The following is a 13,696-nucleotide window of genomic DNA, read 5'->3' as shown; positions in this document are numbered from 1 at the left end:
GTTGCTGTTCCCACTGTTTTTTGGTGTGGCCCGCTTGACTTTTCGATATGCCTGATTTTCAGCATGTAAATCCTATTGTGGTATTTCAAAACAGATAGACAGAGTGGATTCATCACATCCATCTCTATGGACCCCACACAGCCCGGGGCACGATGGAAATATGCACAATCTGCTTGCATGGGTCCACCTATGATCATGGTGGACCATTGGATCCGAGGGGTCCACCACAGTGGACTGTCGGTGGCCCAATAGCACCCTGACCGGCTGTAATCATCCGTTTGTAGTTATTCCAAGGAAGGCCATGTGCAATTTCCAGGGGATTCTGACAAGCCAGCATTTACCTGAATTTTGGGCCTTACATAGGTTATCATCACATGTGATAACCATAATGAGAAGTGATTTCAATGGGAGCCCATGACACCAAACCTTCAACTATCTTTGTGGGCAATTTACATATCTCGTTGTCCGATAAAGTAATACTGAGGTGACAGCTCTCAGTATTAAAAATGCATGGGGACTAAGTTTTTCATTATGCTTTTATGGTACCAAGTAAACCTTGTAGTAGGAAAGCATGTAGTTTATTCACGTTGGCCATTCATTTTTTCACTTCATTTTAATAGTTGAGCCTAAAATTGAAATATATGAAAAACTCAAGTAGAACACACTTTAGGAAATAATGAAAATAATAAATTTTAGAGTTAAATATGTTAGGGATTTGTACTATAAAATCACACAGATCTAAATCTAGGATAGCAATCCAATAACGTTAAGCAATCACAAGAGAACACAAAGATTTACTGTGGAAAACTCTTGCGGGAAAAAACCACGGCACAAAGCGACAGAAATCCACTATGAAATATAAATTACGAGAGAAATGACTTACCCGATTCGAACAACCTCGAATCTCACCCTTGCTATACCATTTGATAACCCTAAAATCTTTTTCGAAACCCTTGGAAAACTTTTAGAAAGCCTTATAATACTTTAGAATAGCTCGAAGGACCCTTATTTATAGTTTAAGAAACTCTACTCACGCACCTAGTCTAGAAAAGTCTAGAAAAGTTCAGAAACCGCCTCAAATTTACACAATCCACGCAGGATCTGCGTAACCTCGACTAGTCGAAGGAGAGCTTCAACTGGTCGAGTAACCTGCTCGACCGGTCGAAAGTCTGACCCTCGACTAGTCGAGCATCACGGACACTCAAACAACAAGCTCGCTGGACTTTGAGTCGAGTGTATCTCAACTAGTCGAGCAGCTCCCTCGACCGATCGAGCAATCCACTCGACCAGTCGAGCATCCTTGAAGTTTGAGGACATTAGTCCTGACAACAAAATAATGAAAATAATAAATTTCATAATTGAAACCTTATTAAGGCCTGCAATAATGTTTATTTGTCATCTAACATGTTTATAATATTACACATTTTCATAAGATGAAAAAAAAAAAAAAAAACACAAATATCAACTTAATATAAAACTTTTGTGACTTCTTAAGAAATTTTCAACGGTAAACTTTCGATTTACATTGATTTCTATAGTGTGGTTCACTTTAGCCATGAATATGAATTATTTTTAGGCTAAAGTTTTAAAATTATCTAGTAAAATGGATATAGGGAGGGGATAAAATACATAAATCAATGTAGGTTTACTCAATATGCAATCGGCTTCCTTATCATTATATTAGTCTTTTTTGTTTTCTTTTTTGTTTTTTTAATTACTTCTATTACAAATAGGTAAGTAGTCTCACTTGAAGAGTTGGCTCAAATTGATCGATAAAGTGGATTTGTAGGGCGCTGCTTCAATGGATCCCTAAGGTGGGTGGGATCTTTGACCTTGGAACCCACCATGATGAATTTACCATTTTGAATACCTATTTTAGAGCATGATCCCAAAAACAGAGTAGATTGAAATCTCAGTGGACCATAATACAGGAAAGAGTGGTAATAGACAATTAAAAACTTGTGGTGGACCACAAAAGTTTTGGATCAAGATGATTTTTGTGTGATCTTTCCATCCAGGTCTTTGTGACCTTTTAATGGTGAGGATTCAATCACAACTATTTCCTACAATATGGTCCACTTAAAATTAAAATTGGGCACAAAACAAGTCACTCGAAAGCTCAACTTGGATTGGTTTTAAAAAGCTCAGCTTTGATTCAAATAGAAGTTCAAATCAACCAAGACTCGGAATCAAGCTTGTTAAACGGTAGTGATACATTAATCCATTCCCATTTCACATAGGAAACCATTTTCTAATTGGTAGCAAACTCACAAAGTTTCCTCCCTCGCAACTGAATTAGTAGGATAGAGAAATCAAGTAGACTGGGACCGTCGGTCCCTCCACATCCACCGATGTTGCTGTGTATTTGAATTCCGAACCATTCATCTGATGGACCCCAAATATCAAATCACTCCAACCATCAAGTGGGCCACACGTGCAAACCAAAGAAATGGACCCGATGGTCGAATCAAACAGGACCAGGTCATTTCTGCTAAACATACATAGTGGAGCCCACATGATGAAAGGCCCAATCTAGATCAGCCAATCAATGAAGAGAGAAGACATCTCAGCCAACCAATGAAGAGAGAAGACATATCAGCCAACCAATGTAAAGAGAGAGAGAGAGAGAGAGAGAGAGAGAGAGAGAGAGAGACAATAATTCAATGCCACTAGAAATTCTATATATTCAGGTACGCTTGCTTGGTTAGAATGACAGAGAGAGAGAGAGAGAGAGAGAGAGAGAGAGAGAGAGAGATTGTGACTGAATCACCGAGTCACTGAGTGAGAGAGAGAGATAATCACTGAGTGAGTGGAAGAAAGTGTGTTTTTGAGTGACTGAGTTACTGAGTCACAAAGGAGGGAGAGAGAGAGAGAGAGAGAGAGAGAGAGAGAGAGAGAGAGACATGGGAAGTACTACTCCACATGCCACTGTCACAGACCAGCCCCAATTCGCATCCACGTCGTTGCATCGCCGGGTGGCCATCGTGACAGGCGGCACAGGTGGCATTGGCAGCGCCGTCGTCCTCCACCTCGCCTCCCTTGGCGCCAACGTGGTCATCGCCTACATCGGCGATCACAAAGTAGCTGATGATCTAGTGTCCAAGATCACCAATTCATCCTACCCACGTGCCATCGCAGTCGAAACCGACGTCTCCGATCCAGCCCAAGTAAAGAACCTGTTCGACCAGGCCGAATCCACATTCAGCAAAATTCACATCCTCATCACCACTGCCGCAGTCTGCGACTACTCCTACCCGTCACTGGCCGACACGTCCGTCGAGGTCTTCGATTGGACCTTCAGTGTAAATTGCAAAGGAACATTCATATGTTGCCGGGAAGCAGCCAACCGTCTCGTGAAGGGTGGTGGTGGACGGATAATAACATTCTCATCATCAACGGTTGGATCGTTGCGGCCCGGCTACTCAGCCTACACAGCCTCAAAGGCTGCAGTCGAGACGATGACAAAGGTATTAGCCAGGGAGCTGAAAGGGACCATGATCACAGCCAATAGCATAGCCCCAGGGGCCACAATGACACCCATGTTCTACAGCGGCAAGTCGGAGGAAGTCGTGGAGATGATCCTCGGCGAAAGCCCAATGCTGCGGCTCGGTGCACCGGAGGACATTGCACCCATGGTGGGGTTCTTGGCTAGTGATGCAGGGGAATGGGTGAATGCCCAAGTCATTCGTGTCAATGGTGGCTACATCTGAAATCTCCCAACCTAAGAAAACAAGAAAAATAGACCTGGTTGAGTTGACTCAGTGAGTCAACTCAACCTAGTTTCCAATCCAGTCACTGAGTTTTAGAGCTATATGTATGTGTGTTGCATGGGTTGCGTAGCGTTATGATATTATGAGATGGGTATTGTGTCATTTCATGAATGGTTTTATGATTGGTTGTTGAATAAGCTTATCTTATCCTACTATCCTATCATGTTGATTGTGTGGGGCCACTGTCATTTTGAGTTACATTTTAAGCTTATCTTAATCAAAAATCAGACCGTTAAAAGCACAGGTGGGTCACAACGTATGTGAGGATGCTATAAATGGAGAAGAGTAATTCACCTTTAAATGGTGAAGAATATCTCACCTTTGGGTCACGACAAACAGTATTGCAGAGAATTCAAAATCCAAAAGTCTGAAATCAAACCAATCCTATCCAAACTGACCCTTCTAAGATTATTACACAGTTTTTTTTTTTTTTCTTTTAATATTTTTTTGGTGTGTGTGAAAGAGATGAGCATGAATCTAGACCCTCTCCTTACCACAATTTTTCCACATCCATACCGACAACACGACTTTGTCAATCATTGCAACATTAAATACAACGGATGATGAGGTGGCCAAATTAAATTGCAGCAAGTAGATTTTTTCGGCTTGTGACTGGTAAATGGTTCAAATTCAGGGAGCACACCACCTATTATATATGGGAGGCAACTTATCAAAAAATGCTAGTGAAGTATCTAAAGTGACCCGGGGATCAACGTGATGAGGTCGATCACCTTATCCGAATCCACGGACTCCTCACAGAGACTTCTCTAATCCACCATGAAAAGAAATAAAAATAAGTTTAAAATCTACTGTAGATATGATGGAATCTTGCAAATTCTGCGTGGGCAATCTGACATAGGGTAAAGTAGCTCATCCTATCCTAAAATCATATATGATACATCGAGTAACTCATTCCAGTTTGCGAGATATGCTTGTTTTAAGGTTTTAATGATCTTGATGACTTCTGCCTCCGATCAGTCCTTCTCTAATCCATCTTGGACATAAAAGTGTCTGCGACCCACTCTACATCATAAAGCAAGGTTTAAGTGTCGCAAAAAGTAAAACCCTAAGGGCCTACTTGTATTAAAGATTAAGCGGCTAATGTGTTAGAAATAGGTTATTATTATTATTATTATAATTGCTGGAAGTAAAGTTGAATGCCATGGAATCGGATTGTGTACTGAGTAACTCAGTACGATAAGAGGTAGTTGACGTGCCACGAGCTTTATTGGCTCTAAGATGTGGGGCAGCTTCCCTCCTCCAAGCGCCAAAACAAATGCCGTTACTTCTCTTTCTTTCTCTCTCTTCTGTGCAAGGAGGAAACGTAGGAGGATCTACTGCACCTCTATTCCCAGCAGAAATCGGATTGCGTACCGAGTTACTTTGTAAGGTTTTATCATACAGAGTAAACTTAGTTGGGCCCACCTTGAATGAATGTGGTCTATCCACGCTGTCCATTAGTTTTTACAAATAATTTAAGGCGTTCAGCTCAAAATTTAAGCATATCCAAAGATCACGTGGATCATACTACAGGAAACAATAGGAGTAATGATTTCCACCGTTGAAACCTTGCTAGGCCCTACAGTGATTTTTATTTGTCATCCAACCCGTTCATGATATCATGAAGACATGGATGAAGGGAAAACACAAGTATAAGCTTGATCCAAAACTTTTGTGGCCCTAAGAATTTTTTAATGGTAGACATTCAAATCACATTGTTTCTGTGGTGTGGTCCATTTGAACTTTATATATGATTCATTTTTGGGATCAAGCGATGAAATTATATGGTAATATAGATGAACGGAGTGGATAAGATACATAAATCATGGTGAATGTCACATGAACGTCACAGAATTTTACGATGCAATGGAAGCGAATTGCGTCCTACCCCGGCCCGAGGAAGCGGATTATGTACTGAGTAAACTCTGTAGGCCCCATTGTATCCAATCCGTCCATCTCTTTTACCACATAATTTTATGGCTTTAACTCAAAAACAGAACATATCCAAACCTCAAGTGGACCACACCATGGGAAACACCGTGAATTAAACATCTACCGTTGAAAAATTCTTGGGGCAACTGAAGTTTTAGACCAAGCTGATATTTATATTTTCCCTTCATCCATGTCTGTCTCATCTTATGAACATGTTGGATGACAAATAAAGTCATTGGTGGCCTTAGAAAGTTTTGAACGGTGGAAATCAATATTTCTACTTTTTTCTATGTTATAGTCCACTTAAACTTTGTATATGCATGAATTTTGGGTTGAACCCCTAAAATGATCTCGAAAAACGAATGGACGACATGGATAAACCACATCCATTTACGGTGGGCCCAACAAAGTTTACTCGGTACAATAAAACGCAATGGGATTTCCCGCCTGGACGGTAAGGGCTCTATGGGGTCCACCATGATTTAAAGATTTTATCCACGCCGTTAATAACTTTTCTCAAATAATTTTACTGCATGATCCAGAAAATTAAGCAGATTCAGATCTCCAGTGGACTACACCAAAGGAAGCAGCGGTGATAATGATATCCACCATTGAAACCTCTCTAAGGGCCACTATGATGTTTCAATGGTGGAAATTATTTTCCTCAATGTTTCCTGTTCCATGGTCCACTTGAGCATTGGAAATGATTCAATTTTGGTCTTAACCATTAAAATGCACTTGAAAAACGGATGAACAGAATGGATAGATGATATACATTTAAAGTGGGCTCAACATAGTTTACTCAATATCATTGAAACCTCTCCAAGCAGCAGTAGATATTTCTACGTTTCCTCCTTGCAGGGAAGAGAGAGAAGCTACCAGCGTTTTTGGCGTGGCGATACACAATCCGACTCCGAATGCCATACGACTCTCCCAATGTTACTTTCCACTAAGGATATGCGTGTAAAGTAGCACCATGGCCAGATACATGTGGATATAATTTTTCCATTATGTATTATATCCACACTGTCCGGCTGTCAGCCTATTTTGCAATATCCTTCTAGGGCACGACTCAAAAAATGAAGAAGATCCTGAGCTCAGTACGCTGTCAGGCTGTCCTACCACATAGCAGTGAGGACAATGACACCAACCGTTGAAACCTTCTCAGAGCTCACTAAGATGTTTGTTTTCATCCAACCTGTTCATAAGGTGGCATTGATAAAGGGAAAACACTTATGAAGTTTTCAATGGCAAACGTTCAATCCCCAATGCTTTTGTGGTGTGGTCCATTTCTACTTTGGATCTGCTTCATTTTTTGTCTCATTACATAAAATGATCTCACAAAATAGATGGACGGTCTAGATATAACACATACATCATTGTGGGGCCTACAAAACAATGCTACATCCAGCGGAAGTATTACCATAATTTGATAGCTAGTTCTATCCAATCAACGTCAAGGTATAATGACGTGAGTTACACTAGTCAAGGGATCCTATCTTTTATCTTTTTGAAAATTCTAGCCAACCAAGATAGCTTAGCGAGAAGAGATACAACATCTCATTTAGCTTAGTCCTTACAAAATAACAATAATAATAATAATAATAATAATAATAATAATAAAATAAAATGTAATAAAATTTTACTTTGGGTTACTCGCATATATTGTTTACAATGTTAAATATCATGATTAAGGGGACATTACCATACCAACCATACAAAATAAATAAATAAAATAAAATAATTAAGTCCCATCTGAGGTCCGTTTTCAATGCATGACCTATGAAGTTAAGTGGATTTAAAGTCAAAGCTTTGAGGTGGGAATTCAAAAAAAAAAAAAAAACCTCTTTTGATAGGAATTGGATTCCTCTCAAATTTAAATTTCTCCATTTCCTTGCTATCAAATGCCGGAAAATAAAATAAAAATAAAAATAAAAAAATTGGTGGGGAATGTGTCACCACACAAAATTTGTGGGGAATGTATCACCACCAGAACCAGATGTCTGAAGGAATATCTGCTCATCATGCCCAAAAATAAAAACCATCAAAATCGTAGAATCGCTTTCAATCCAGAAACAACGATGTCTCGACTTAAAACAGACAAACCGACCATCCAACAAGGCTCAGACCCCACAATAGTGTTATTGGTATCACCCCCAAATGAAAATTTCCAGATCTAGACTCCTTCCAAACAAAACCTATTTGCCTTATTGTAGATTGCAATATCTACAAGATACATGCTCATTATCCCTGAATCCATAAATTCACCAACCGTCCTTCCAAAAATTACTTTGCCCATCCCACTAAACACTTCATTGCATAAAAGAAAATGCATTTAAGTTTGATGATAGTTCAAAAATGCAAAATAAACAGGCATTCTTAAATATAATCTTTCACATGCATACTTAGTTCTCATAAAAGAAACACACAAATATAGTGAGTAGATGTTGATCAAATACAAATACAGGAGAAGCAATTTTTCCTGAGAGCCTTGGTAAACAAATCCACGAGTTGATCTTAAAATCCATAAATAAGGTGTGGCAATGACAGCTGATAGTTTTTGACTGTCCACAAAGATTTGTTAGGATTTGGCACGAGACAAATGAGAAATGTACTTCTTAAAATCTGTAAATAAGGCGTGGCAATGATGCCTCATAGTTTTAGTCGGTCCACAGAGATTTGTTAAGAATTGGCACGAGATGAATGTGAAATATACTAATTTATTTTTTAAAAAAAATTTAAGATGACAATCAATTTTTATATATTTCATTTGTTTATAAAAGATTTAATTAACAGTTATACAAATAACAACTTGATTGTCACATGAGAGATTTATGAGTTCATTATAATGTATAACTAAGTCTTTTAATAAAGTCATGAGTTATTTCTCACATAGCTAAGGTCATCAATCCATATCCAGTTTCCACGGACGATCCAAAATTACCATTTCTTGTTTTATTCTTCACCAAGAAATGAACCTATCACTAAGTAATAAGCAATAGCCAGTGGTAGATCGTCAAGCATCTAAGGGCTCGTTTGGATACCACCAAATAAGTTACTATTCGACCTACAACAATAAAGAAGCAACTTATTTGAGATAAGTAAATTTAGTTTATGATCAATTTATAAGCAGCTTTTTTATTTAAAATTACTTAATCACTTCAATTTAATAAGTAAAAATCAAGATAAGATATTTAAGATATAAGTAGCTTATCGTAAGTAACTTGCTATCCAAACACCCCCTAAACATATGACCCAATTATATGAGTCAGAGTAGCCACTAACATGCAACTTGCTTTGGGAGAAAATTGAAAATTGATTTTCAAAGGGAACTCTTAAAAGTATCAAAGTATCCATCAAGGGCCTATTTGGACAATGATATTAAGTTGTATTAAATGGGATTGCATTACTAATCCAACTTTGAAATTCAGGATGGCATGTTCAGACGGAGTATGAGGTAGGATTAAAATTAACTTTGTAGGCTTTGGAAAATGAACCTTGTGTTGGAAAGTGTGAGATAGGATTACTAATCCCACCGATTATGGATTTCCGTTACATCCACGTTCAATCCAAATGCAATTTGAAAGTAAATCCTAGGATTTATTTTTTAATGCATACATTCCAAACACAGTATTAGAAAACATGAGATAAACTCAATCCAGGGACAATACCTTACACATGTATTTATTATAACCTCTGCAATTCCATCACAGATTCGGATATTGTCCATCCTTTATACTTATGAGCGAATTTATGCATTCCCGGCATAAGCAACATCTTAATATTGGGTGGATGGACAATATTCGGATGTGTGATGGTAAAATAGATCAGTCCGCATAGAAGATATCGATATTGCATTAGGAGTGTATAAGGTCATGCAATTTCAAGATCTAAGAAGTATTTAATCATCCCAAAATTTTCATTAGTTGTTGATTTTGAATAAATGTTTTAAGGTGAGCAATAGCATTGAAATCTCCAACTAAAAGTATATCATCAACATATACGATTATCATAGTAATTCCATATGTATTTTGTTTATGCCTTGTTGTTTTACCAATTGCCCCAATAATTATAAGGAAATGCATCATCATTACAATTTTATTATTCTCAAACCAAGCACTAAAATATTTAATCAAATGTAAATATATTCAACAAGAGATAAATAAAAGATTTTCTAATCATTACACTTTTTTATGTTATTATTGTAAAGATTCGGAATCTAAAAAAAAACACCAATGTATTTTGGTGATTATTCAATATTAAAGTAATGTAAATATGTCATCATTATGATTTATAATTGATAAACCAAATATGAAAATTTATATGTAAAATGAAAACAATGTCAAGAGACTAGAAATTTACAATAATTGTACATTTCTTTTACATTACTATGATAACTAGTGAATCAAGCAAACTAGGTGAATTTTGTAAAAAGAGAAATAATTCCCCCCCAAGTGCTTCCTATTTATAGGGAAACAAGATGTGTGAGAAATTCTTTTAAAATAGAAATAAATCTCAAATCAAAGAATCAAATCTAATCCTATATTAATTAAAGATCCTACGATAATTACACGAGGTTAAGATAACTACAACAAAAAACACATGTCAACATTGTGTTTGGCCCACCTTGATTTTTATATACGCCATCTAATCTATTAATATGATGAGCTTCTCCCACTAACAAGAACGGACAAACCAATATCAGTCCATTCCGAAACTTAGGTGGCCCACCTTTTGGTTTTGGATGGTCATGATTTTGGGACCCAAGGAGAACATGAGGGGCCTCACATGATGGACGGATGTGAGTAACCGGCCTGCTTTGTGTGGCCCACTGACTTTTGATCATGCTGATTTTTGTATCTCCAGCTAATCAAAGTAAGTCACACCTGATGAACTTGTTTGATGAAAGTTGTGACGTATGTACTGGATTTCACGCAGACAACATGACCCCAAAAAGGATTCTGGTTCATCCCATGGGATAGGAAGCAGATTGCGCACTCAGTAAACTGTGTGGCCCACCGTGATTTATATCTTTTATCCACTCCGTCCATCTATTTTAGATGATAATTTCAGGGAGTTACTCCTAAATTGAAGCATATCCAAAGCTCAAGTGGACCACACCATAGGAAAAATTGAAAATTTCTTGGGGACCAGGGAAGTTTTGGATCAAGCTGATATTTTTGTTTTCCCTTCATCCATGTCTGTATGATCTTATGAACAGGTTGGATGATAAATGGAAATCACTGTGGGCCCTAAGAAGATTTCAATGGTGGATATCATTATTCCCACTGTTTCCTGTGGTGTGGTGTATTTGAGCTTTGGATATGCTTCAACTCTGGGTTCATGCCCTAAAATAATCAGGAAAAACGAATGGACAGCGTGGATAAGACGCATACAACCATGGTGGGCCCCACAGAGTTTGCTCAGTGTGCTTACGCAATCCGTTTCCCATGGGATAGGTGTCCACGTGAGAACGGATTAACAGCCTCTATGCATCCGTACGTGGCACGCGTGTGATGATCTCGATCAACTGAAGAACATTATTTGAATGTGAGCCAATTGGAGGTTGCCACGTCTGCAACTTTCACTTTCCGACGTTCATCAGCGATGTGTGGGGGGCCCTTTATCCCTTTACGGTTGGTTATCAGTCTCTATCCGCATTAAAGTGAAACGTTAGAGAATGTTAATATCAACGATACCAACCCCCCTTCTCATCTACAACGGATTACCTCAACATATTACTTCTGATCTGGCCCACCCATGATCAAGATCCCAATCGTCCACTTTCTCAATCATGTTTCTCAGGGTGAGGCCCATCCATGTTCAAGCCTGTCTAACCACATTCGATTCTAGGCCCATCCAGTACAAGGCCCAACAAATGAACGATCCGGATCTTGCACATAAGCTATGGCACGTGTGGGGTCGTGGTAAGCGCAGTAGATAAACTGCCAACTAGATTACAAGTTAGCCTCGGTGGTTCATTCACCACCATCTACTAAGTTGTGGAGAGCGCTTACAAAATTCACAAAAATCCAAACTGTCCAAGTCATGGAATACTCCTCACCATTTACTAAGGTGGGCCATCCACCCGACTATTCACAACAATCCAGGCTGTCCAAATCAGAGGCTCTATGTCGATAAGTGCATCCCATTTTCAATCCGTACGTTGAACCGGACGGAACAGGACGACGGTTTAAATTCGACTATGAAAAATGACCAAACAGGATGCAGCTGGAATGGCGAAAGGATAGAATCATCAACGGTCAAGATTCAAGGGCGAATGCCAATCAATCAGGTGCTCTGGGGACGCGGATTGCGTCCTACCCCCCGCCCTTCTCCAGCTGCGAACGGGCAGCAGCTTTGAGTGGGCACTGTGATGTATGGATCTTATCCACACCGTCCATCCATTTTTTCATATAATTTCAGGAGATTGACCCAAAAATGAGGCATATCGAAGGCTCAACTGGACCACACCACAGGAAGCAGCAGTGATAATGATTCTTACCGTTGAAACTTTTCTAGGGCCCACCGTGATGTTTATTTTCCATCCAACCTATTCATAAAGTTACATAGACCTGGATGAAGAGAAAACACAAATATCAGCTCCATCCGAAACTTCTGCGACCCCCTGGAAGTTTTCAACGGTAAGAGTTTAATGCCTTTGTGTAATCCACCTGAGCCTTGGATATGCCTCATTTTTGGGTTTATACCCTAAAATGATACGTAAAAATGGATGGACGGTGTGGATAAGACCCATACATCACGGTGGCCGCTCAAAGCTGCTGCCCGTTCCCAGCTGTGGACGGGCGGGGCTAGGACGTAATCCGCGTCCGTGGGTAAAGCTTCAATGACGAAATAATCGGATCATCAACGGTCCGGAATTCAATGAGGGATAAAAAAATGATACAGCGGGAGGAACTAGATCATGATAAGGCGACCTATTGACTGCACACGCCAGGGTGATGACTATCAATCCGGTCCATCAATCTAGTGGGCCATATCACAGTCGATTCACGTTTCAAAAATCACACCTATTAGACAATCCGATCCATCCCATCAGTGGCCCTCAAACAGAAATGGGAGAAGTGGGATCAACCGAAGAAAGTGCCATCAGGGGTTCCATTTTTTTGAAATGGACGGTCACAACGGTCGAGACGGCTCAAAACATATTCCAGTTATTCGTTTCTGTAGCGTGGCATCATACAATCCATTTGGCCTGGCTCTATTCAAGTGGCGGTATTGTTCAACTGAGACCATCCATAGTAGGGCCCACCAGCTGGATGGGTCCTGTTAGTTTCTACCAACCATTTTCCCACGGACAACAGACGGGTAGTCTCTTCTTGAGAGAGATGTTCATATCCCCATCTCAATGAAAAAACGAAGTCGCCGCCGCAGTGCATGCTACATCCAGGCAACCGAAGAGGGTTGGACCATGAACGACGATCGGTAGCAGGAATAAAAAATTAAAAAATACAGGCCGACAAGTTCATCAACTGGACCATGCTATTGAAAACCGTATAGTACAATTCATGCCAAATGGATTGACCCAATCTGACTAGCCTAATGAAAGGATCAGGTAATTTACGTGCCCAACAACCTTCAAATTGGCTCGCCTGTTGGCATGACAAGGACTTGAAACACTATTTACAAGTGATAGCAATGGGGCGGCATCTTGGAGCTGGCCGGGGTCAGCCCTAGCCCTAACCAGGGCATAAAAGGCCCAAGTGATCAAAGGTTCTTAATAGGTCAAACCAATATTGTTAAATGGTACAAGCGAGATCCCACGTGAATTAGGGGGCCGCGCACATGTGAGATAGCATATTCATATTGGAGAGAGATTAACGGGGTACGAACTGCATATCCCACTAGAATATGGGACACTTTTTTTTTTCTTTTCTTTTCTTTTAAGATATCTTACAACAACAAATCCCACATTAACAGATTGGATTATTAAAGCATGACCACAGATCAAGCGATTGTCTTTAAACTAGGCG

General features: G+C 39.4%; 1 protein-coding gene across 1 annotated transcript; it reads left to right on the top strand.

Annotated features, from left to right (window-relative positions):
- The first annotated feature begins 2,823 nt into the window (after positions 1-2,823).
- Positions 2,824-3,925, top strand: LOC131249258 (NADPH-dependent aldehyde reductase-like protein, chloroplastic). The gene has a single exon (XM_058249910.1). The coding sequence runs from the start codon at positions 2,904-2,906 to the stop codon at positions 3,708-3,710; it is 807 nt and encodes a 268-aa protein (XP_058105893.1). The 5' UTR covers positions 2,824-2,903; the 3' UTR covers positions 3,711-3,925.
- The last annotated feature ends 9,771 nt before the right edge of the window (positions 3,926-13,696 follow it).

This window comes from Magnolia sinica, chromosome 6, assembly GCF_029962835.1.
Source record: "Magnolia sinica isolate HGM2019 chromosome 6, MsV1, whole genome shotgun sequence".
Classification (NCBI taxonomy): domain Eukaryota; kingdom Viridiplantae; phylum Streptophyta; class Magnoliopsida; order Magnoliales; family Magnoliaceae; genus Magnolia; species Magnolia sinica.
Note: the sequence above shows the minus strand (reverse complement) of the source record. Positions and strands in the feature narration are given on the sequence as shown.

Excerpts from the sequence above, each read along its gene's own strand:
- LOC131249258 (XM_058249910.1), top strand. The coding sequence starts at position 2,904 with ATGGGAAGTACTACTCCACATGCCACTGTCACAGACCAGCCCCAATTC.